Source organism: Mya arenaria, chromosome 2 (assembly GCF_026914265.1).
Source record: "Mya arenaria isolate MELC-2E11 chromosome 2, ASM2691426v1".
NCBI lineage: Eukaryota > Metazoa > Mollusca > Bivalvia > Myida > Myidae > Mya > Mya arenaria.
In genome coordinates this window covers 18787821-18814270 of record NC_069123.1, presented here as the reverse complement: position 1 = coordinate 18814270, position 26450 = coordinate 18787821, and the positions used below count along the sequence as shown (strand labels likewise).

Sequence of the window (26450 nt, the reverse complement as noted above, 5' to 3'; positions counted from 1 at the left end):
GTAGCTTAGGCTTTTTGATTGGCGTTATTGTCCTGATCGTTGGCGTCGGGGTGAAGCTACAAAGTCGACGTCGTTTTTTATGTGACTCTTATGCTTGAATGTTCGTCCTAACGTTTGCAAACAAATTTCTTACTTGGTACAACTGTGTATCAGATATGTTCCAGTATCATTTGCACATGCGTTAAAATCGCTTGCAAAGTAATAACACATAAGCCTGATTTCACCACATCCAATTGATCCTCGTTTCCTCAGAGGAAATGTCGTGTTGATAAGGCAACGATTTAAAAGTAATGTAGTCTGAATATCTCTGTCAAACATCGCAAAGCTCTGCTTAGAGCATGGACTAGTGAAAGTGAATGTTTATCCTACAGGCAAAGAATGGCCATATTAAAGCTGCACTCTCACAGATATACCATTTTTGCAACTTTTTTTTATTTTTTGTCTTGGAAACAGCATTTTTTTGCATAAATATCTGAAAACCAATGATAAAAGTTTGCTGCCAAAAAATCAGATTGTAGATTTTCATATGTTCATATTTCCGTTCGAAAATCAACTAACGGTTTAAGAAAAATGCATAAAACATCATTTTTTTATCTCCGATACAAAAATCTGCGATCTTATTTTTTGTCAGCAGTCTTATATAACTGGTTTCCATGGATTATCGCAAAAATTGGCTCGTTCCAAGACAAAAATAAAAAAAGTTGTCAAAACGTTCAATCTGTGAGAGTGCAGCTTTAATATACAGATCTGTTTTCATGTAGCGAAAGAAAAACGCTGGCAATCGTTCGCATTATACATATTTCGTGTAACCTACTATTGAATACATTAAATGGCATATGCCTTGTATATTCTCTTCCGCCAGGCGTACGGCCATCCGTGCCAGGCCAGTTATAACGATAGTATTCATATTCACAACTAATTCTTTCTATATACACTCTTTAAATTACAGGGAATAATTCTCTTGAGCACAATGCTCGGGGCATACCCTAGTCACCTACCACGTTAGTCTCGCTTAGGAGCTAAAGTCACGATGAATGTTAAGATATGTATTTTTGGACTAGGGCACTTGTGGCCTAGTTCATAGCCATAACCGCGATGTCTGCATTTTCAAGCCGCATCTTGGGGTTCACTGACGTAATGTATTCATACGCTGTATTTTGATTGGATTTCCGTTAGCGAATTTGAATAATCAAAGTAGTACCGGAACTGATTACAATGAAAACATCCAATAAAAATAGTTCCCCTAACAATTCAAGCTAACTGTATGTTCTTTTAATGAAGCACAAGATATTCATACGTAGCGAGTGAGTTAATCGGGTTAACTACATGAATATTCTTGCATACGGTCAGATTATATGCAATAAGAATATAAACATATTGGAAAAGTACGCAGCGAAATTTTTCCGTTCAATGCTCTGTATTGATAGACTGGTACCCTCTTTCTCTTTTATCCGAAAAGAAACCAGTATCAGCTAACCGCGTGCCCGTCGCGCATTCGGAATGTCTTGTGAATTCATACGTAAAGCGAATAAAGCGTGCGGTCTAAGAAGAAAACAACCAGGAAATTTGGTTTAAAAAAAGTATTGTTATCCTTTGCATACAATGTTGGTATTCCGAAGTCGGTCCCTGTTCTTTTTTTTTCGACATAATTTGCATGTTTCCGTGATATTTTCTTTTCGATACAAAGTTTTTTAAATAATCATCGCATGGCACTTAGCACATTTTTAAATACAACACGATTTTTGGTATTTATTGTTCAAATACTATTTATGTTTACTAAAAACCAAATGCCCCGTACCTGTATAACTTTATATTTTTGAGGAAAAGTAAATCAGGGTACCAGTCTACGTATTGACCTCAAAATTTATGAACAGAGCGGCCGAATGATTCAGACATACATGTATGTTATGCTACTTCCGGATGCTGATGATGTGAATTTCTTAGTGTTTTATTGAGGAAATTTATCAATAAAGCCGCCATTGAATGATTACCACCATCAAACGGATTTATTTTCATCTTACCGTGGGTAGCATTTTTAAATTGACACGTAAATTTTCAAGCAATACAAGTTCGTTTGAAAAAATCATGTGATTTCAATTTTGCAAAATGAAGATAAAAAATATCGAATATGCGCATACTTATTTATGAAGTTTCATTCTAAATGAAGCCAAATGTATGGATATGTGCACAGCATTTGTGAATAAGATGATTGTTTACCTATGTGCATAGAATGTCTTGGAGCCACTCTCAGTGTACAGTAAGTACATGACATTGTGATAAACCATCGCCATTGATAAAACAATTTTGCATGCTCATTTTTGATTTCCTCTCTAACCACAGGGGCAGGTTGCGTTGTTTTGACATAAAAGTTTTGATAACGTTATGGCTTCTTAAACAGGGTCATGTCAGCAAATATATGGAAACTCAGGGTAAAAAAAAAACAACAAAACGGACGGGCGTGTCAAAACAAAACAACATGCCCCTGTGAAATGCACCAGTCAAAAATAAATATCAACATTAAAGTTCACGGGATTTTACCACCAGTTCGTTCTCGCAGGGCAGGGATTTTACCGGGGATTGGTTGGACGGAAAGTCAAAGTACCTGCTATTCCCTGGGGGGGGGGGGGGGCGTGGTTCGTGGTTACAATTGACTGGTACATACTTTACAAGTTCTTTTTCTGAAGACGCTTTGTGCTCACTTTTTGTTTTCTAGCCAAGAATGAATATCAAAAATCAGTCAAAGATACTGTATGGTGATGCATTGTTGTTGATAGATCAATATAAATTTGTGAAATATTTGAGGAAAAGGTACTTGGTTATATAATTTACAAGTGTAACTTTTGAGTTTTATTTAACAATGCAGTGCCGAATATTGTGGAGATAGAATTGAATTTGTATTAATTAATCAGTTGACTTGTGGCGTTTAGGGAACAAAATTAAAATCAAAATATTCAATAAAATTCCCGTATCACCCAATGTTGTGGAATAGTGAAGTAATGAAGATTTAACCTCACAACAGTCTTTCTCAAATGCTGTCCAGGCTTTTTTATGCTTAAGAATAACTAACCTCGCGATGTCAGACCAGAAATCATCTTGGCATGAGATTGGATCACTATGGATCATTATGCACCAGTCAATTGTAACCACGGCTCCCACATCCGGGGGTATACCGGGGATAGCTGGCGAAATGGGCCATGTTTTTACCTTTCAGGTGGCCCCGCAGAGCCAGGTCTTCCCGGAAAATACAGTATGGATGGGGCGTAACATAATGTCCCTTGGGTGCGGGGCATTTGGTGAGGACTTTACCATCAGATTATCTCTGCAGGGCGGGGATTTTAGCTGGGGTTGGCTGGACCGAAAGTAAAAGTCCCCGCTATTCCGGGACCGGGGGGGTGGGGGGTGGGGGGGGGGGGGGTGGCATGGTTAGGCCTAAAAAAAATACATTTGGTTCGGGTTACCCGAATAGGAATAGGCGCCGACCCTACCGTTTTTATAGTCAGTTTGAAAAAAAACTAATGAAAAACTAAAAAAAAAATAAAAAAAAAATAAATATTTTTTTCTTTTTTTTTAATTGCTTTTCAATGTGTAGTTTAAAACCTTTAATGCTTATACAGGAGATAACTTTAACACCATTCTCCAATGATGAAACTAACATTCTGATATAAAGCCTAATAAAAAATAAATAAAAAAAGCCTACCTACCCTACCTTTTGAAAAGGTTGTAACCCTAACCAAACATTTTTTTTAGGCCTTACAATTGACTGATGCATTAGCTTGTGTATTCAAATAAAGTTAAGAAGATATATTTATTTATATAAGTTATACTTTGCAATCTAAATCAAAGATTTTAAAAAGGTATCCTTTATCAATAAATGCAAGTATACATAAATGACTGTGCAAATCTTTATGCATCATCCAAATATGAGTACCTTGCAGGGTGAATGTTATTTGTAAAAATTATACCAAGTGAGCTTTCAAGATTACCTTTCCAATCGCATAGACAATGCAGTTTGAAACCTGGATAATTAAAACAAATCTTGGTTGTAGACCATTACTATTAAATATTTGATAAGTCACAGACATTATCAGGTACAGTTTAAAGGGGCTGTACTCAGTTTATGATGAAAAAGCAAAAATTTAAAGACAATTGTAGAAAATTGACATAAACTTGGTATCGATGTGTACAATTAATGCATTGACTTACTAACTGATGATCCCCATAGTTTACAAATTATTTATTAATAGCAGTTATTTCGTGTTTTACCATTAAAAAAGATTACTAGGTATGTCTACCGAGTAGAATTCATTCCTTATACGTGATCTGCCGTTGATGTTATTACATGATATTAGCGAGTTAGGTATACATCTGGAAAATTCCACCCAGTAAAAGTAAGTCTTCATAGCATAGTGGATACGACACTTCACTGCATTTTTTTTTTTTTGGTATTTTATTTACAATAACGATATCAAAGAGTAAAATATTTTATTAAAAGAAGTGTCCTTAGATTCGTTACAGGAAAAAAACAACTTTTTTGGTGCCAATCTGGTGTACAGTCCCTTTCATAAACAACAAGTGAAGCCAATGCTGTATTAGTTTGAGACAAACAAAAAGAAGACAGCACAAAGTTTTAAAAGTGTGACCAATGTGAGAATACCTTACATAATTTATAAATTTTCATGCGATTCAGACAATTTTAATGCTAGAATTCACAAAAAAATCATTCCCTTGAATTATTCCTGTCATAGTTTAAAGCTGCACTCTCACAGATTTACCATTTTTACAACTTTTTTTTGTCTTGGAAAGAACAAATTTTTGCGTAAACATGTTCAAACCAATGATATCAGATTGCTGACAAACAATCAGCTCATAGTTTGTCATATTTCCGTTCGAAAATTAATGTTTTACTAAAAGTTTAAGAATAATGCTTAAAACATCAATTTTTTAACTTTAATATAAAAATCTGCCATCTAAATTTTGGTAAGCAGTCTTATATAACTGGTTTCCATGGATTTTCGCAAAAATTGTCTCGTTCCAAGACAAAAAATAAAAAAGTTGTCAAAATGAGAGTGCAGCTTTAAACTCATAATAAAATTTCAATGCACTACATTTGACATAATTTTAAACAGATGAAAAAATGTTATTTTTAAAACGCATAATATAACCCTTATGTGACCTTACATTATAATGAATTTATTCAGATCATTATTAAGTGACTTTTCTTGCACTTAAATGTGAACAGGAAAGCTTGGGACTGAACACTAAATGAAACAAGAATGAAATTAAATGAATCACAAAATATCATCAAAATTATACACACAAATGTTCTTTGGTATACAAAAAAAATGAAACTTTTTGACTTTCAAAAATTTAACATTTACTTTATACGGTTATATAAAATGATGAATACATTTGTAGGATTTGATATCCTACTAGATGTAACTCGGCTTCTTTCATTTTTCTAAACTTTCTCTCAGTGATTAGGAATAAATTTTATTCACTACAGTTGTTTTCTAAGTTTATGAAATAAGAACAATAAGAACAATTGAAACAACTCATTAACTACTGTTGATCAGTGCAGATTGTGGGAGGTCATGATTGATTTCAATATACCACCAATAAGCCCTACCAAAATTGGATACTGATTGGTCAGTCAGGTGCTTTTGGTAGGCATGATTAGCATGAATGTTAATTTTAACCATCATTTATGAATGTTTACAAATCATTTAATATTGAAATACCAAACGAAATGTTAGTTTGAATGATGAAAGCCATGAAATATGTGAAGTATTCAAAAAGAGACCATTTTTTCAGCTTGTGTAAATAATGAGAAAATTGTTAAGTAATTTTTTTTATTGGTGAAAAAACTAATGGTATAGGTGATATGAGAATGATCTCTTAAGTCTTTAAAATCCCTTTTGGTATTAATCTCATGTTTAGGCCTATAGTGATCATACTTGATTGCTATGTTATTGGCACTTATTGCAATATGTTTAATTCATTGCAATATTTATGTAAAACATTAATTATTATGTTGACTTAAGTTTGTAGATAAGAACTAATGGTATAGGTGATGTTAGAATGATCTCGTAAGTCTTTTAAACCCCTTTTTTTGCTCCAGTCTTGTTCAGTTTAGCTTTTGAAGATTTTTAAAGTAAATGCAAAACAAGTCCAGCACGCTGTCTAGAAAGACTATGTCAAACCCTGACCAGATATAATTTTTTGTCTTTTCAAATTATCAACTTGGCAATGGTTTAATCATAACATAGGATATTGGTTTTAAACACCATGTTAGTGTTTTTGTATGTGGAATGAAATATCATAAGTGACACTAAATTGAACATAATTTATAGTTCTCATTGATATTACACATAGCCCGAAGTACATGTTGATCTAAGATTTAAGGCTTGGATGGAGTCAGGGCAAGAAAAATGCATACTAATACATTATACTTTCCAACGCAAGAACTGTTTGTTTATTAAAGTAAATAAAGCAATCCCCACACCAAGGAACTGCAGTATTGCTTAACCAGCTTAATTGACATTATGAGTTGGAGTTCAAATTGCTGCAATTAAAGGCACATCTAGTTTGTAGAATTATTCAAACTCTGATTTAGCAACCTTAATATAGTTATATGAACTACTTTTGCGAAATGAAAGCTTTTTTAGATTTACAAGGATGGGTGAAAAGTATTTGCCAAATGTACTGCAACACCTGATACCTGTTGCCTAGGAATCCAACACATTCTTGGCACTCCAAATGTTACAGTACTATTCAATTTGGAGTGCCTGAAAAGAGAGCTTCTTGATTCTACATTCAACATCTTCTTTCTGTATGACATATTGGACCAGGAGAATAATGAACCTACAACCTTTTGCATCTATTGAGATAGGGAACTATCAAGACAGTGACAGATAACAATACAAGAATGGCCAACTGCTGCAATTATTGAGTTATCTAATGCATACTAATTAAGATGGAGAAAATAATTTTTAATTTTTCCAAACTAATTCCTTAAGCATCTTGTATGTAGTCTGACATGTAGTTGTCTTTTACAATGATTGTTCAAAGTTACAATGGCCCTGTGGGTTAAAGATGCTCTGTCCACGGGGTAACAGGTTTTGTTGTTCCTGCGTTTTGATCCAGGAGGTTGTATTTAACTCAAATAGATTTTTACAGATTCGGATTTCACAAGGCACAAGCCGAGTAAAATCAAATTTACAAAAAACTACCAGAATCAAATATGACATTCCGCCATATCCGGATCATAACGCAGTACTAATAACCCTTTTATTAAATACATTACTGATTAGATCACTTAGAAGCCACATCTTTGCATAATAAATTTCATTTTAAGGATGCACTCATTGGTTTAATGACGTCAATTTAATATTGCGCAACATACTTGTTATGACGTGACGTCACAAGAGTGGTATATGGCCGTATTGCAATGGAGCGGAATATGGGTTAAAGTATTTTGTGATATGTATTGCATGTGGATTGATGATGGGTATATAATAAAGAATAAAATTATGTTTGGTATTCTATTCTCGCTAGCGGTGTGATGAACTGCTGACATTATGTTATGAAATTTGATGGTCAAAGTATTTAAAAGACATTTCAATATTTCATACTTTAAAAACAATATTCATCTCATCTTAGTCTACTCAACTTGCTTTGCTATGTACAAAAGTCTGCAGCAGTAATATGAATAGCATTAGACAGAAGGCAGTGCCTATTATTTATCAACAGCACTAAGTTATCATGGTAACATGTTATATGAATTGAATTCCAAGCACAAATTAAGAGGGAGAAAATTATTCTTCTCTTTTTAAATAAAAACTACTTCCTAATAGCATTGTGTATGCAGTCTGACATAGGTGTACATTGTAGATGTCTTTTACAAAGATTGTTCAAAGTATGGCCCTGTGGTTTAAAGCTCCCCTGAAAAAGAGATGAAAGGTTTTCTATATAGTATATAATTACATCATTGAAAATCTTCTGTGAAACTGCAAATAACAGACCTTTGATATAAAAGGATTTGATCAAATTAAAGATGTGTGCCACGTCCCCCCCCTATACCCCCCTCACTTTACACACACTTAACTAGATTTTTCAATTTTCTTTGCAGCTTGCAAGCAGTTTTAGTCTAAAGTTTAAGCTAGCCCATTAAACAGTGACCCCTTGTGATGTGAGCCGATTTTTTCAATGCTTAGAATATGGTTATATGGTTGTCAACATTCTCCTGAATGAAGCCCTAGTCCATCAGTGCTTTCAGCACTTTGATTTTACGTTTGAACGCGGTGAATTAGAAAGAGAAAACACAATGTATTTGTAAGTTGCGCTATAAGCGCACGAGTTTTTCGGATTTTATTTACTGCGTGGTCATTTAGCGTTTTGACAGCCCAAAATGAAGGACGGAATTTTTTTATTGGAATAATATTTATTCTAAATATTTAGCGACAAATTGCATTTTTTGACGTGTGAATGGATATATTTTCGGTTATAACGATATTAATGGATTTCTTTCCATAAAATGTTTTGTATAGATTTCGGTATGTTTTTTTTTTAAGTTGAAAGTAATATGATAAATGTGTGTATTATATACCTATGTAACAATGTTATGTTCTCGTTGTCTTTGCCTTAAGCTCTCTTGGATATTATTCTTATGCATTTGGTTTATTGAGCATACTTAAGTACACTATCAACGATGTAAAAATAAAAAATATATATATACTTGCCTATATGCCTTTATATTTTCTGTCTCGGTTATGACTGATGTCACAGTTTTCATGCTGAGCCACAGTTTTTTGTAACGATTGTATGGTCTGATTAAGAATAAAATCCAAGAACACTCGTCTTATACCGTGACTTTTAGATCCATTCGGAACTCCTCCGCCATTTTTATCGAAAACAACCTCGGATGTACTTGGACGGTTTACATACTCAAAAAGTGGTACGTTTAAGTCCGCTGCAAGTATAGATGGCGTAGTATTTTTATTTAACAGTTAAACTTTATGACTCACTCGTGTGAACCTTAATGCTTTTGCGATAATATACTACATTGGTAATAAATTTAAACTTAAATCAATAAATACAACTCTAAAACACTACATTTAATTAATGATGTAATTCAAAAATTGACGAACTACTTCAACTGATGTACCGGCATACATCCGAGGTTGTTGTCGATAAAAATGGCCTAGGAGTTCCGAATGTTATAGACCTACAACCGAGACTTAGCTCATCCTACGTCATTTTTTCCGCGTGACTAGGGTAAGCTCCGGTGACAATATATTATAATTTCCGTACAAGTGAACCATGTCTCACTAGGGATGCAGAACTCGGCCGCTTCCTGTTTCATCGTGAGCGTGATTGACCTGGTGGCGGCGGCGGCGGTCGGCACATTCGCTATCATCCAGAAGCAGGTGTCTGCCTGTATGGTCACCGGCGTCCTCTACTGTATGGCAGGTAAGTTTTTGGTATATTCTTTCCAATATTACTAAAATCTTAAAAGTAACTCTTTACAATAGTCCATGTTGTTATTTTAGACCATTAAAGTAAATATCATATGTTAAAATCATAAATATTTTAAGAATGTAACCCTAATTTTTTTAACAATCCTAAACTTCTGTCTAACAGGATTAAGCTCAGCTCATTATTTTTGTATTGGTGTAATTTTAATAACAATTTAATGTATACAAACGGTGTTCCGTCTAGAGTTGCCTTTGCACGTCCAGTACAATAATGTATACAAACGGTGTTCCATCTAGAGTTGCCTTGGCACGTCCAGTACAATAATGTATACAAACGGTGTTCCATCTAGAGTTGCCTATTGCCCGTCCAGTATGATAATGTATACAAACGGTGCTCCGTCTAGAGTTGCCTTTGCACGCCCAGTACAATAATGTGTACAAACGGTGTTCAATCTAGAGTTGCCTTTGCACGCCCAGTACAATAATGTGTACAAACGGTGTGCCATCTAGAGTTTCCTATTGCCCGTCCAGTATGATAATGTATACAAACGGTGCTCCGTCTAGAGTTGCCTTTGCACGTCCAGTACAATAATGTGTACAAACGGTGTGCCATCTAGAGTTGCCTTTGCACGTCCAGTACAATAATGTGTACAAACGGTGTGCCATCTAGAGTTACCTATTGCCCGTCCAGTATAATAATGTGTACAAAATAATGTGTACAAACGGTGTTCCATCTAGAGTTGCCTTTGCACGTCCAGTATAATAATGTGTACAAACGGTATTCCATATAGAGTTGCCTATTGCCCGTCCAGTACAATAATGTGTACAAACGGTTTGCCATCTAGAGTTACCTATTGCCCGTCCAGTATGATAATGTATACAAAATAATGTGTACCAACGGTGTTCCATCTAGAGTTGCTATTGCACGTCCAGTATAATAATGTGTACAAACGGTATTCCATCTAGAGTTGCCTATTGCCCGTCCAGTATGATAATGTATACAAAATAATGTGTACAAACGGTGTTCCATCTCGAGTTGCCTTTGGACGTCCAGTATAATAATGTGTACAAACGGTGCTCCGTCTAGAGTTGCCTTTGCACGCCCAGTACAATAATGTGCACAAACAGTATTCCATCTAGAGTTGCCTTTGCACACCCAGTACAATAATGTATACAAACGGTATTCCATCTAGAGTTGCCTTTGCACGTCCAGTATAATAATGTGTACATACGGTGTTCCATCTAGAGTTGCCTTTGCACCCCCAGTACAATAATGTGTACAAACGGTATTCCATCTAGGGTTGCCTTTGCACGTCCAGTATAATAATGTGTACAAACGGTGTTCCATCTAGAGTTGCCTTTGCACGCTCAGTACAATAATGTGTACAAACGGTATTCCATCTAGAGTTGCCTTTGCACGTCCAGTATAATAATGTGTACAAACGGTATTCCATCTAGAGTTGCCTTTGCACGTCCAGTATAATAATGTGTACAAACGGTATTCCATCTAGAGTTGCCTTTGCACGTCCAGTATAATAATGTGTACAAACGGTATTCCACCTAGAGTTACCTATTGCCCGTCCAGTACAATAATGGTTACAAACGGTGTTCCATATAGAGTTGCCTTTGCACGTCCAGTACAATAATGTGTACAAACGGTATTCCATCTAGAGTTGCCTTTGCACGCCCAGTACAATAATGTGTACAAACGGTCTTCCATCTAGAGTTGCCTTTGCACGTCCAGTATAATAATGTGTACAAACGGTGTTCCATCTACAGTTGGCTTTGCACGCCCAGTACAATAATGTGTACAAACGGTATTCCATCTAGAGTTGCCTTTGCACGTCCAGTACAATAATGTGTACAAACGGTGTTCCATCTAGAGTTGCCTTGGCACGTCCAGTATAATAATGTGTACAAACGGTGCTCCGTCTAGAGTTGCCTTTGCACGCCCAGTACAATAATGTGTACAAACGGTATTCCATCTAGAGTTGCCTTTGCACGTCCAGTACAATAATGTGTACAAACGGTGCTCCGTCTAGAGTTGCCTTTGCACGCCCAGTACAATAATGTGTACAAACGGTATTCCATCTAGAGTTGCCTTTGCACGTCCAGTACAATAATGTGTACAAACGGTATTCCATCTAGAGTTGCCTTTGCACGTCCAGTACAATAATGTGTACAAACGGTGTGCCATCTAGAGTTGCCTTTGCACGTCCAGTTCATTAATGTGTACAAACGGTATTTCATCTAGAGTTGCCTTTGCACGCCCAGTATAATAATGTGTACAAACGGTGTTCCATCTAGAGTTGCCTATTGCCCGTCCAGTATGATAATGTGTACAAACGGTGTGCCATCTAGAGTTGCCTTTGCACGTCCAGTATAATAATGTGTACGAACGGTGTGCCATCTAGAGTTGCCTTGGCACGTCCAGTACAATAATGTGTACAAACGGTGTGCCATCTAGAGTTGCCTATTGCCCGTCCAGTATGATAATGTGTACAAACGGTGTTCCGTCTAGAGTTGCCTTTGCACGTCCAGTACAATAATGTGTACAAACGGTGTTCCATCTAGAGTTGCCTTTGCACGTCCAGTACAATAATGTGTACAAACGGTGTTCCATCTAGAGTTGCCTTTGCACGTCCAGTACAATAATGTGTACAAACGGTGTTCCATGTAGAGTTGCCTTTTGCCCGTCCAGTACAATAATGTGTACAAAACAATGTGTACAAACTATGTTCCATCTAGAGTTGCCTTTGCACGTCCAGTTCATTAATGTGTACAAACGGTGATCCGTCTAGAGTTGCCTTTGCACGTCCAGTATAGTAATGTGTACAAACTGTGTTCCATCTAAAGTTGCCTTTGCACGTCCAGTACAATAATGTGTACAAACGGTTTTCCATCTAGAGTTGCCTTGGCACGTCCAGTTCATTAAAGTGTACAAACGGTGTTCCATCTAGAGTTGCCTTGGCACGTCCAGTATAATAATGTGTACAAACGGTGTTCCATCTAGAGTTGCCTTGGCACGTCCAGTTCATTAATGTGTACAAACGGTGTTCCGTCTAGAGTTGCCTTTGCACGTTTAGTACAATAATCTATACAAACGGTGTTCGTCTAGATTTGCCTTTGCACGTCCAGTATAATAATGTGTACAAACTGTGCTCCATCTAGAGTTGCCTTTGCACGTCCAGTTCATTAATGTGTACAAACGGTGTTCCGTCTAGAGTTGCCTTTGCACGTCCAGTATAATAATGTGTACAAACTGTGTTCCATCTAGAGTTGCCTTTGCACGCCTAGTACAATAATGTGTACAAACGGTGTTCCATCTAGAGTTGCCTTTGCACGTCCAGTATAATAATGTGTACAAACGGTGTTCCATCTAGAGTTGTCTTTGCACGTCCAGTTCATTAATGTGTACAAACGGTGTTCCATCTAGAGTTGCCTTTGCACGTCCAGTTCATTAATGTGTACAAACGGTGTTCCATCTAGAGTTGCCTTGGCACGTTCAGTACAATAATGTGTACAAACGGTGTTCCGTCTAGAGTTGCCTTAGCACGTCCAGTATGATAATGTGTACAAACGGTGTTCCATCTAGAGTTGCCTTGGCACGTCCAGTACAATAATGTGTACAAACGGTGTTCCATCTAGAGTTGCCTTGGCACGTCCAGTATAATAATGTGTACAAACGGTGTGCCATCTAGAGTTGCCTTTGCACGTCCAGTATAATAATGTGTACGAACGGTGTGCCATCTAGAGTTGCCTTGGCACGTCCAGTATAATAATGTGTACAAACGGTGTTCCATCTAGAGTTGCCTTGGCACGTCCAGTAAAACAATGTGTACAAACGGTGTTCCATCTAGAGTTGCCTTGGCACGTCCAGTACAATAATGTGTACAAACGGTGTTCCATCTAGAGTTACCTATTGCCCGTCCAGTACATTAATGTGTACAAACGGTGTTCTATCTAGAGTTGCCTATTGCCCGTCTAGTATAATAATGTGTTCAAACGGTGTTCCATCTAGAGTTACCTATTGCCCGTCCAGTATAATAATGTGTTCAAACGGTGTTCTATCTAGAGTTGCCTTTGTGCACGATATGTAATGCAGTTGCCTTTGAACGTAGTGTAGTTGCCTTTGCTTGTCCAGTGTAATATTTAGTACATATGAGGTTCGCCCAAGAGTTGACTTTGTATATCTTCAGTATAATTGCATGTACATGTCCAGTATAATATTGTGTACTAACTCAGTTACATGTAGTTACTACTCAAATGTCACTTAACCCCATGTGATATACAGGTAACATTTGAAAGATGTATTGTACATAATAAACTATCTCTATGCATTGAAATACTAATTCTATATGGCGTAACATAGGAACAAAATGTCACATGTATTTAACCAAAGGTCGTATTTGGGACCAGCAACCTTGTGGTTACTAACAGTTTATTTAATTTACACGATAACACTAACATTCAATTGTGAAATTATTTTTTCAGGATTGTTTTCAATATTTGGACTGACTATTTTCCACACAAAGATGTACTATGAGATGTACCAGTGTTACAATTTTGAGATCGACCTGAATGATTTGAGTGAACTTCCGGATCCGGCATGCGCAGCCCGGATCGTTTCCATTGGCTGGGCAATACCACTTTCCTGGGTGGGAGTGATTATGTCACTTACAGCTTTTGGACTGTGGATATTCGTGACTAGGGCATTCAGACTGATCAAGTCAAAGACACTTATTTGAGAGAAAATAATTGACAGACGGCTATTAAAGCTGCACTCTCACAGATTAAATGATTTGCGAAAGTCCATGGAAACCAGTTATATAAGACTGCTGACAAAATATTTGATCGCAGGTTCAAAAATTGATGTTTTATGATTTTTTCTTAAACGGTTTAAGCCATAAAACATTAATTTTCGAACGGAAATATGAAAATCTACGATCTGATTTTTTGTCTGCAATCTTATATCATTGGTTTGCAGATATTTACGCAAACATTTGCTCTTTCCAAGATAAAAAATAAAAAGAGTAATAAAAATGGTAAATCTGTGAGAGTGCACCTTTAAACGGCGTCGCGTAATATAAAAAAATAATTGGTAATGATGTTTTCATGATTATCCAGATAGGATATATCTGCATGATTTGTCGTTGAGCTGGTTTTATTATTTATTCTATATAGCCGTTAAAATCTTGGCATTGTGGTCAGTATCATGACATTTTTCTTGCTTTGTAGTTCGTCTTTAACTCAAGAAATAATTTAAATTTTACAACGTCACAAAACTTGTGTCATATCAAATTAAACGAACAAGATATTTAATATTTATTTATTTTGTGTTATGTGTTTTCTTATCTAGGGCTATTATGCCACTGGTAGGGTAACATTGCCTTAACGTGTTAAAATAACTCTGTGATAACAATGATATTTAAGTCTTTATTTGTTTTAATACAATGTGGCACAAAAAAATGTGTTGTTGTTTTTCCAGCTGACATTCTATCAAGATTATTCCACAGTCCTATCCCATTTGTCAATTTGCTTACATTACATACATGAACATGCATTCATACCATATTTATGCGATATCTAAACTTTGAAAATGTATTACGGTTCAAAATATCGTCTGTATCTACTTTTCATGCAATCCCTGTAAAACACTTCTTTCACCCTCTGAAACCTGTTGGCCGTGTTTCCAAAAAATGATAACGATGTAAGCCCAGTGACCAAGCATGTGTTATGAAGCATTGTGCTATTCCAGCATGACAGCAAGGCAATGGCAGTGGTCATATCAGCAAGCACGTGTTATGAAGCATTGTGCCATTCCAGCATGCCAGCAAGGCAGAGGCAGTGGTCATATCAGCAAGCACGTGTTATGAAGCATTGTGCTATTCCAGCATGCCAGCAAGGCAGTGGCAGTGGTCATATCAGCAAGCACGTGTTATGAAGCATTGTGCCATTCCAGCATGCCAGCAAGGCAGAGGCAGTGGTCATATCAGCAAGCACGTGTTATGAAGCATTGTGCCATTCCAGCATGCCAGCAAGGCAGTGGCAGTGGTCATATCAGCAAGCACGTGTTATGAAGCATTGTGCCATTCCAGCATGCCAGCAAGGCAGAGGCAGTGGTCATATCAGCAAGCACGTGTTATGAAGCATTGTGCCATTCCAGCATACCAGCAAGGCAGAGGCAGTGGTCATATCAGCAAGCACGTGTTATGAAGCATTGTGCCATTCCAGCATGCCAGCAAGGCAGTGGCAGTGGTCATATCAGCAAGCACGTGTTATGAAGCATTGTGCCATTCCAGCATGCCAGCAAGGCAGAGGCAGTGGTCATATCAGCAAGCACGTGTTATGAAGCATTGTGCCATTCCAGCATGCCAGCAAGGCAGAGGCAGTGGTCATATCAGCAAGCACGTGTTATGAAGCATTGTGCCATTCCAGCATGCCAGCAAGGCAGAGGCAGTGGTCATATCAGCAAGCACGTGTATGAAGCATTGTGCCATTCCAGCATGCCAGCAAGGCAGTGGCAGTGGTCATATCAGCAAGCACGTGTATGAAGCATTGTGCCATTCCAACATGCCAGCAAGGCAGTGGCAGTGGTCATATCAGCAAGCACGTGTTATGAAGCATTGTGCCATTCCAGCATGCCAGCAAGGCAGTGGCAGTGGTCATATCAGCAAGCACGTGTTATGAAGCATTGTGCCATTCCAGCATGCCAGCAAGGCAGTGACAGTGGTCATATCAGCAAGCACGTGTTATGAAGCATTGTGCCATTCCAGCATGCCAGTGACAGTGGTCATATCTTGTTAAGCACGGGACTACAAATGTGCCATAATTAAATCTGCACTCTCACAGATTTACCATTTTTACAACTGTTTTTATTTTTTATCTTGGAAAGAGCAAATTTGGGCGTAATTATCTGCAAACCAGTGGTAGAAGATTGCTGACAAAAATCAGATCGTAGATTTTCATATTTCCGTTCGAAAAGTAATGTTTTATGGCTTAAACGGTCTAAGAAAAATGTATAAAACAATCAATTTTTGAACATAAATATAAAAATCTGCGATCTATTTTTTGTCAGCAGTCTTATACAACTGGTTTCCATGGATATTCGCAAAAAATGGCTCGTTCCAAGACAAAAAAAAAAAAAGTTGTCAAAACTTTAAATCTGTGAGAATGCAGCTTTAAAACTACTGATGTGATTGAAATAAAATTAAGTACATAGATAGATGTTAATGAGAGTAAGTGCAGTGCACAAGCACCATAATCGTATCATGTATGTTAAGGTAGCACACCCCTTATGGAAATCTCTACTGGAAACTCTTCAATTTTAATTAAATAGCTTCTATGTTGTTAAGCACAGAACTACAAGATCAAGGCAGTGGTTTGATTCCATCCAGAAGCACATTTTCTTTCTTCCTTTCCCCAGTAGCTTCCATTATTGACAGAAGTTTATATTGTATTTTCATTAAACAGTAACTATCACGTGGGAGTAAGGTTATTGGTCCCAGCTATCACAGAGTTATTGCCTTCGTTACTTTTTATTGTTCGCAGCGTCACTTCTAAATTACTATGATGGATTTTAATTATACAACATACTTTGGACAATCATTATGAGTGAAAGTGCAGTGTACAATAACCTCGAATTTATGGCCTTTCTTCAAAGAAATAGTTTCCCATTCCTGTTTCCAGGCGGCATTCTGGGGGTATTCGTTACTCCTGTGACATCTCTACTTTTCATAAATAAACACGTGTTCATTCTTTTAACCAGAACAACAAATGCATACCACATGTTACTACTAACTACATTCAAATTCGTAATTACAGGCGAAAGGTCATACAACTATATTTTGATTCTGCACCATAACTGTTCACTTACAAGAAGGGCTCTTTGAAATGAGTCGACACAAATGACCATAGTTAGTCGATATCAAGACCATAAATAACAATCAGCTTGTATTAAGGTCCAGGACGCGATTGCATTTGAGAGCTAATAAACACTTCTCAATGCAGTAAAAGGTTTTGATTAGAGATTAAAACATTGGGTAGTGCGTCTTACACCCTGAACAGAACAGTTTTCCCTTAGTTTGTTTGCATCATCATATGCTTGTTGACTATTCATTGTTTTTAAACATTTCACAAATGCATAAACTATTAAACGGCGCCCTTTGATGTTTTGCATAAATGGTCTTTCTTGTATCAGCATGTAAGGACCATGGCGGTCATGTTAGCAAGCACCCACCCCACGTCTTCCTACTTGAACCATGCTCTATTACGTGTGAAGATACTCCATTTATCTTCACAGTAAAATTGAACGTCAATGTGTTCATAGGTTACCAGTCAGTTCCTGTCTAAATGCATCCATTTCCGTTCTGAAATAACAACGTTGTTTATATATTAAAAAGTCAGGTATGTTTATGTTTTTTCCAGGACCTGCATTCATAATATATATTTAGCCATTCGCATGAAATAAGTTCCACACTGTGGCAATGCCTTTTTTTGGAAAACTTAAATTTCCCTTTGTTAACAAACGTTAACCAAATAATGCTCACTCACTTTATAGAATGATTTCACATTTACTATTAGTAAGAAATTAATCATTTTGTTAATTAATTGTGTAAATACTGCTATTTTACATATTGGTATTATCATTTTTGATAAAGAAAATGTTACCTTCATGAAGTGTGTAAATACAAAAATGACTGGTCAATATCCCTTTGAATGTTAATGGCCTGCAGAACCCAAGATTATAAGCCTTCAAATAAATAAAAGAAAAGACTATCTGCGGGCAAATATGTGAGAGTTGCAAATTTTATTTGAACTATGGTAATGGGTGAAGAGCACATAAATAAAAGTGAAAAATGTGGGCGAAGAAACAAACATATCTATATCTTTATGGCGTCTTGTTTCATTTTGTTTTTGTAAATGTCACTTTGAACAATCGTCGCAATCCCCCATCCCCATGTATTTAGTGTTACATCGCATGTCCCATTTCAATCGTTTCTCGTTTTTCGTTGCTTTGATTATATATCATACGATAGGAAAATACAATACATTAAATATATATATTTAAATGATTTTCCCTAAACAAAACGTATATATATATATATATATATATATATATATATATATATATATATATATATATATATATATATATATATATATATATATATATCATTTCCTTTTATTAACATACACGTTTTGTTTAGGGAAAATCATTTTTTTACAAAAAACTTCAGCAATAGTTCCATTCAAAATGCACAGCTTTATATCAATTCAGTCGACGTATCCCCATGTATTTGAAGTTACAGTAAATGCTCTTTTCAATCGCGTCTAAAGGTTTTTCGGTGCTTTGATTAGATAGCATACGTTAGACAAATTGTATGAACTTACACGTTTTAATTCTTTATGCTAGGTTTACATTAGGCCACGATTACCACGATGTCCCCGATTCCAGAGCATCGTGGCGAACGTAACAGAGCGTGGAGTCGAATCGGGGTGATCGTGGGGGAGCGTAACGGAACGTGGTTGAATCGTTGACATCGTGGGCATCGGGACAGATTTTAATTCAAACTTAAATTTCACCACGATTGCCCCGATTCATTTTCTAATCGTGACAGAGCGTGGCCTTCGTAACAAAACGTAACGGAACGTAACGAAGCGTAACAGAACGTGGAGTAGAATCGCAACAGACCGGGACCAGCGTGGACACATTTTTTTCATCCCGCTTCGCTGCGACGTCTCACGATAGCTCCACGCTCTGCTACGATCTACCACGATCTGTTACGATATACACTTTTCTACCATTTATTGCTCCACGTTGCGTCACGCTCTCCTACGGTATCCCCGATTGTCGTTCACGTTCTGATACGCTCTGACACGCTCCAACACGTTTCCTCACGGTAGCCACGATTTCCACGCAAGCTGCATATACATAACAGCTTTATCTACTGGTACTCTATCGTTTAATCATGCCAGCGAAACGAAAAGGTTCCAAAACTTCAAGAACTGTTGTGGTTGATGTTCATCCGCCACCACCCCCTCCCCCACCTCCACAACCGGAAGAAATTGAAGATGCTCCGACATCCCGACACCGGAGTTCGGCGTTTAATAGTTGTGTGTAATGTCCATATTGAAGCCTACTTTCAACACTTAACCATGGCTTAACCCAGCATGACCTAGGCTTTCTATTTCTTCTTCTGACTTCTAATCCGATATTTATATCACGTGTATGCTGTGACCTTTTCTTTCGTTCAACAATATATGCGTAAATTAAAACAGCCAATTCAGGATCGTCTATATCCAGCTGGTTCATTGTTTCGAATAATAAGCCTAAAGTGAATTATTTCTTGCTTAAATATCAAATCGTGACGTAAAACGTGGTCATTTGTCTCAAATCGTAGGTCAAATCGCAGGAGATCGCAACAAAGCGGCTTTGTCGTGGGAGATCTTAACAGGACGTAACGGAACGTGGTGGAGCGTGGAAGCCAATCGTGTTGATCGCAACAAAGCGTAACAGAACGTGATGCAAATCGTGGGCTCGATCGTAGCAAAGCGCAGCAGAGCGCAACAAAACGTGCTGATTTCGTAAGGAAGCGTAACAGAACGTGGAGTAGACCATTTAATCGTAGAGCTCCCCGATTTTTTTTAGCCTCTGGCTAATCGGGGAGATCGTGGCCAGATGTAAACCTAGCATTAAGGAAAATGATTTTATTTTTACGAGCAACTTTAGCAATAATACCTTTTAAAATGCAGAGCTTATCAGATGGTCGTTTTCCCGCGGTGAGGACGAACATGTGGTCAGTTAATGTATGCGCAGTTAATGTATGCAGAAACTATGTTTAGAATATAGGTCAGTTAATGAAGTTGAAACTATTTTTAGATTATCGGAACTAGTCTGTTTTTATGAATGAGAATAGGATTGTGCTTTTTAAAGTTTATTGATAAATTTAATGTTATTAATGTTTAATGTTAGTACCTGTGTAGAAACAGTACTAGTGCTGTTATGAATGCTTCGTACTCTTTTGATGTTTACAGGTTTAATCCGAACTACTTTGCTTCATCAAACGTATGCATGACTCACTGTCGTATCAGGGCATGTGTTCTTATATAAATTGAAAGCCTAATGTCTAAAACTATGCCAAGAATACACCTGAACGAAGCTTTAATGCAAAAATGAAAACATCTCATAAAAGTCAAATAAAAAATCTCCATTACAAATAAGCGTGCTTCAGGGTCACGTCAGGTTTAAATAACAAATCCTGCAGGCGATGGGACACTTGTGGTCGGTAATAATTTCTGAAAGATCATGGGCTAAACTAGAGTGAGTATCAATACTGTATGTTATCTTCCTACCAGAGCCTCGATTATCTTGACCCTCATTAATCTGATAAATATAACGATCTAAAAAAGTTATATTCTGATAAAAATAAAACGCCGGGATACATAATTACAGCGCGGAAATAGCCGAACAAGCAAAAACTCATACTCGGACTGCAACACGACCAATCCATTTGTATGGTTTCGACGTCATTCTGCTAAACATAGAGCGCATTGAGACAAAAAATGAGTTAAAACGACATGAAAAGAAGTAGTTCTTTGGAGTTTGTGGTCTTAAGACTATCTGCGCGCATGCGCATATAGTCAAAAAATTAATACAGAACCAATAGCCCGGGCCCGATAACCGACTGCAGATGAAGTTGTCGTGTCAGACTTGTGGCCCATTATCTGCAGAACACAGTCTAGTCAAGGATGTCACAGCAGATTATGTTAAAGGCCTAGTTTAAGGAATGTTTGGCATGATAATCACCTGCTGTGCATCTCCTGCTAGTTGCACTGGTGTCACAGTAGGGGCCAATTTCCCGTGTATTCGTTTATTGGCTCAGGGCCATTTAGGTTCCATTTTTCAATGAAACATCCCAAACTGCACAGCAGGATACTCAGATTGGAGATCTGATAAAACAATTGGGCAATAAGATTAAGATCAATTAACAGAGGTTGTGTACAAATTTTTTTTTATTATTTTTTTTTGGGGGGGGTCACTTATAGAAGGCTTAAACTAAGCCTTTAAAGGCCTAGATTAAGGAATGTTTGGCATGATAATCCCCTGCTGTGCATCTCCTGCTAATTGCACTGGTGTCACAGTAGGGGCCATTTTCCTGTGTATTCGTTTATTGGCTCAGGGCCATTTAGGGTCCATTTCTATAATAAAACTTCTAAAACTGCACAGCAGGATACTCTGATTGGATATCTGATAAGAGGGATCAAGGCAAGTAGATTAAGATCAATAAACAGAGGTTGTGTACTATACCCAGTTGTTTTTTGTTTGTTTGTTTGTTGTTGTTGGTGTTTTTATGCCCCCGAAGGTGGGCATATTAAAATCGCACCGTCCGTCCGTCCGTCCGGCTCTGTAACTTTCCCTTGTATGGACAGATTTTAAAATAACTTGCGACATGTGTTCCACATACCAAGACGACGTGTCGCCTGCAAGACCCGTGTCCCTACCTCAAAGGTCAAGGTCACACTTAGTGTTTATTCACAATGGAGTGCTGCATATAAGGACATAGAGTATAGGTTGTCGTGTCCGGGCTGTAACTTTCTCTTGTATTGACAGATTTTAAAATAACTTGCCACATGTGTTCCACATACCAAGACGACGTGTCGCGTGCAAGACCCGTGTCCCTGCCTCAAAGGTCAAGGTCACACATAGTGTTTATTCACAATGGAGTGCTGCATATAAGGACATAGAGTATAGGTTGTCGTGTCCGGGCTGTAACCTTCCCTTGTATGGACAGATTTTAAAATAACTTGCTACATGTGTTCCACATACCAAGACGACGTGTCGCGTGCAAGGCCCGTGTCCCTACCTCAAAGGTCAAGGTCACACTTAGTGTTTTATTCACAATGGAGTGCTGCATATAAGGACATAGAGTATAGGTTGTCGTGTCAGGGCTGTTACTTTCCCTTGTATGGACAGATTTTAAAATCACTTGCTACATGTGTTCCACATACGAAGACGACGTGTCGTGTGCAAGACCCATGTCCCTGCCTCTATGGTGAAAGATACACTAAGTGTTTATTCACAAGGAAATTCTGAACATAAGGACATATAAGGACATAACAGTGTAGATTGTCAAGTATGGGTGGGTTTTTTATGTTCAGAGGCAATTTAAAATAACTTGCCATATGTATTTGACACGTAGAGGCAAGATCAACTTTTGATGTACTGACCTTGTTCGTAGGTCAATGTCACATTCGGGGGCATTTGTCAAATACTGTGACAGCTCTTGTGTTTTTTTTGTTGCTGTTTTTTTTTTTTTTTTTTTTTTTTTTTTTACGTCTTTATAAGACGTTGAAATATATATGTTGTGTTTTGTCAACACGTGTTTTACTATGAGCAGTGTGTGTATACCACGTGATAAATTTCGTTTTATATGCTACGTCGGAAGGCAACATTTTGCTTAAAATGAAGGCTTAAAACAAAGATAACTTTTCTTTTACTACACCATATTAAATGAGTTATAGGTTCATCGGAAACACTCTGCGTAAGGGTTTGGATGAACCGATATAACACGAGGGCCTATGGCAGATGCTTTTTCTCTCACATCAATTAAAAAAGAAGATAATTTTAATGTAAATTAATTTAAAAAAAATTACATAAGGGTACTTTTTCGGCTTTGCTCGTGGGCAAGACAAGGACCTCCTGAAGGTTAAATATTTGGATACTCAGGGGCGGATCTATGATTCGACGTTACAGGGGGCGATACCTTTTGACTTGAGTCCCTCCATTAAACTCGAAATTTATTTGGTTTAAAGTATTGGCAGGGGGGTTGGGGGTTCTCCGAAATGATGCATTTAGGCGTATTTTATAACTTTTTTCTCCTATATTGAAACAGAAAGTAAAATAAACAGAAAGTAAAAATTGAAGAGTGTAGGGGCTCCGCAATCCAATCGCTACTTATCTTGGGTGGGGGGAAATAAATTCTTATATGATTTGAAGCTTAACACACATAATGTCGCATGCAGTCAATAACATTTTTTTTTTCATTTCATTTCTAAAAATTATATCTGCATTAGTAGTTTTATTTCCTTCTACTTTGTTTCGTACATTCTTGGCGATTCGCTGAAGAAAGAGAAACAAAGTTGGCAATATGTGTTCTGTGTATTAAATACAGGATACTTGTTTGTTTCAGTGTAAGATCGTTATATATTAAATTGACCGAGTGAGCACCAAAAACTATATTTTACGAGTGGCGTTCACGAGGTAAAATAAATTGCGATCTTACACTGAAAGAAACATTTTTTTTGGAGCTTTTCAGAAAAAAAACGCCCCAACGTAACGTCATTCTGGAAATGACGTCGTTGAAATTGTGTCCCAGCATTATGCGCTAAAATTTTAAAACAGTAAAAAATATCAAAATCTTATTTCACTGTTTGAAAAAGTGAAATATTATTTTTATTCACTGATAAATATCTATAAATCAACGTAAAGCATGTAAAAAAATAAATAATGGAAAATGCTTACAAATCCGTCTTTGTTTCTTAGATGCTACTGGTGCTGCTCCTGGTGGTGGTGGTGGTGGTGATGATGATGATGATGCGGAAACCGAAAAATTGACTTAAGTCATTAACCTGGATAAAAAATAATCTTAGGTCGTGATGTATGCCTGTTATAGCTAAAGGCGCATTTATTGTCACAGAGAGGCAATATTGACATCGGTAATGGATCGACTACATGCTGCCTGTAAAGCAACATATGGACAAAAATTTGCAAACAAGGGCTGGTACGAAACTATGTTGGACTATAGTGAAACATCATCAGCAACAGCAGCACCAGCATCAGCATAAGTAGTAGACGTACGTGGTAATTAAAGCAACGCATATGTGTACATTACTAAGGTTAGTAAAATTAGTAAGTGTTACGTCACGGCCCAAACTATGGATGACTCCGGCAAATCTTATCGACAAGCGTACCACATAATATCGTAAGATAAATGATTTCAATTAAATGTTAAATTAAAAGTTTTACTTATAAATAAAGTAAACGTTTACTCAGTTGACAAATAAAGCTCGTAATTCAGAACTAACAATATGGATATATCTCTGACCGCTCTTTCTTCTCTTTCCTCGTTTACGTTTTAGATGGCATTTATCGTTGTTCCAGGCCAGGTGAGTCACTACTTTATTAATGTCCTCACTGCGGCTAAATGCTTTACATCGGTGAAACATTTACACTGATGTTCACATTAGGAAGGACCTTTTTAATGGCAAGTAGCCTGTCAGTAACTTGGAATGTTCGCTGACTATACACAATAAAAGGAACAAGGATTGTGAATGTAATAAATATATCATACATGTAGAATTGAATAAAACATATAATTAATAAATAGACAACTTTCTAAAAAGTGTTCATACGGGACCTACCATCACAATATACAGTCGTGAATTACGATGAACGCGAGTGAAATTGATTGGGATATGCACAAATGGAAATATTACAATATTTCTAGCAAAACAAAGTCAATTATTTCTAGCGAAAACATTTCTAGCGAAATTTCGCATGGCGGGTATTTACACCACAGCGGGAACCTAGTACGGGCTTATAATCTGTACTTCCTCATTGTGTCCGCAATACTTATTTTGCCAACTGTGATAGGGAACTTACTCATTCTTATATCTCTTGTGCGATTTAGTCGGTTACGGCGAGTGAAGGCATACATCCTGGTGGGTAACTTAGCTCTGGCAGACTTACTGGTCGGATTAATCGCTCTGCCAATGGACCTTTTAAGCCTCAGTTCAGCTAGGTTCTCCCAGTCGGTTGAGTTCTGCTACTGGCACGTGTGTTTCATGTTCACATATGTAGGGATGTCCGTCGTCAACCTTTTTGTGTTATCCCTGGAGCGTTTCCATGCCATCGTGTACCCGTTTCAGCACGGTAAGAGGTTTACCAAACACCGGCTGTACATTCTCATGGCTTGCACCTGGTTATCTATGGGTCTGTTCGGATTTTCTCCACTCTATACCACGTTACCAGAAGTGGAAGAAAATTCCTTTGACTGTAGAACAAATGAAATCCTTCCATCTGGCTTCACAATTACATTTAACGCAATAATGCTGACAGCGCTAGTTGGAAGTACAGTATTTTTCGTTATAGTAGTGCGAATAGCAAGGCACACGATCACGCGTTTTAAAACCGTGGAGTCAAGTACAGACCATCAAAGAATCCGGCGCGAGATTCGCCATACACGCAACATGGTGATCATCTCAGGACTGTTCATCATTTTCTGGGGCCCGTACTGTATCATCTCGTTCATCCCGGGAGGCCCGCACAACCACAGGCTGATGCTTGCCAAGAGTTGGATCTCCAGCCTCGGTGTGATCAACTGCTGTATCAACTGGCTTGTGTACGGAGTCCGCAGCGCCACCTTCCGGGCCGCCTTCCTCAGCATCCTCTCGTGTAAATGTACCCGGAAACACTTCAACCTGCCCTTCTCCACAACATGAATGTTACAAAGAACGAGCTGGTGTAAAACTTTGTTTAAATCTAACCGTATACTGTGTAACATATAGTTGTTTAATATGTGACAATGCTGATTCCACGGCTTCTACAACATTCTGTTGCATTCGGAACTCCTCGGCCATTTTATCGAAAACAACCTCGGATGTATTTGGACGGTTAACATACTCAAAAAGTGGTACGTTTAATTCCGCTGCAAATAGATCGCGTAGTAATCTTATTTAGCAGTTAAACTTTATGACTTAATTCTTGGGAATCTTAATTATGTTTGCAATAAAACACTTCACTGGCAATCAATTTAAACTGAGATCAATAAATACAACTTTTAAACACTACATTTAATTAATGATATTTTAAAAAAAAATACGAACTACTTAAACTGATGTACCGGCATACATCCGAGGTTGTTGTTTTTTTTTAAAATGGCCGAGGAGTAAAATCATATTGGTTAAGAAGAAAGG

General features: G+C 37.4%; 2 protein-coding genes across 2 annotated transcripts in view; both read left to right on the top strand.

Moving 5' to 3' along the window:
* Nucleotides 1–14926, top strand: part of LOC128220072 (uncharacterized) — a 38471-nt gene extending 23545 nt beyond the window's left edge. Inside the window, exons 4-5 of the mRNA XM_052928328.1 lie at nt 9331–9468; nt 13968–14926. Coding sequence (XP_052784288.1) covers nt 9331–9468; nt 13968–14221 — 392 coding nt within the window. The 3' untranslated portion in view covers nt 14222–14926. The remainder of the gene's footprint in view (nt 1–9330; nt 9469–13967) is intronic.
* Nucleotides 14927–24923: 9997 nt separating this feature from the next.
* On the top strand, nt 24924–25976 carry LOC128213632 (trace amine-associated receptor 13c-like). The gene has a single exon (XM_052919615.1). The coding sequence runs from the start codon at nt 24924–24926 to the stop codon at nt 25974–25976; it is 1053 nt and encodes a 350-aa protein (XP_052775575.1).
* Nucleotides 25977–26450: the final 474 nt, after the last annotated feature.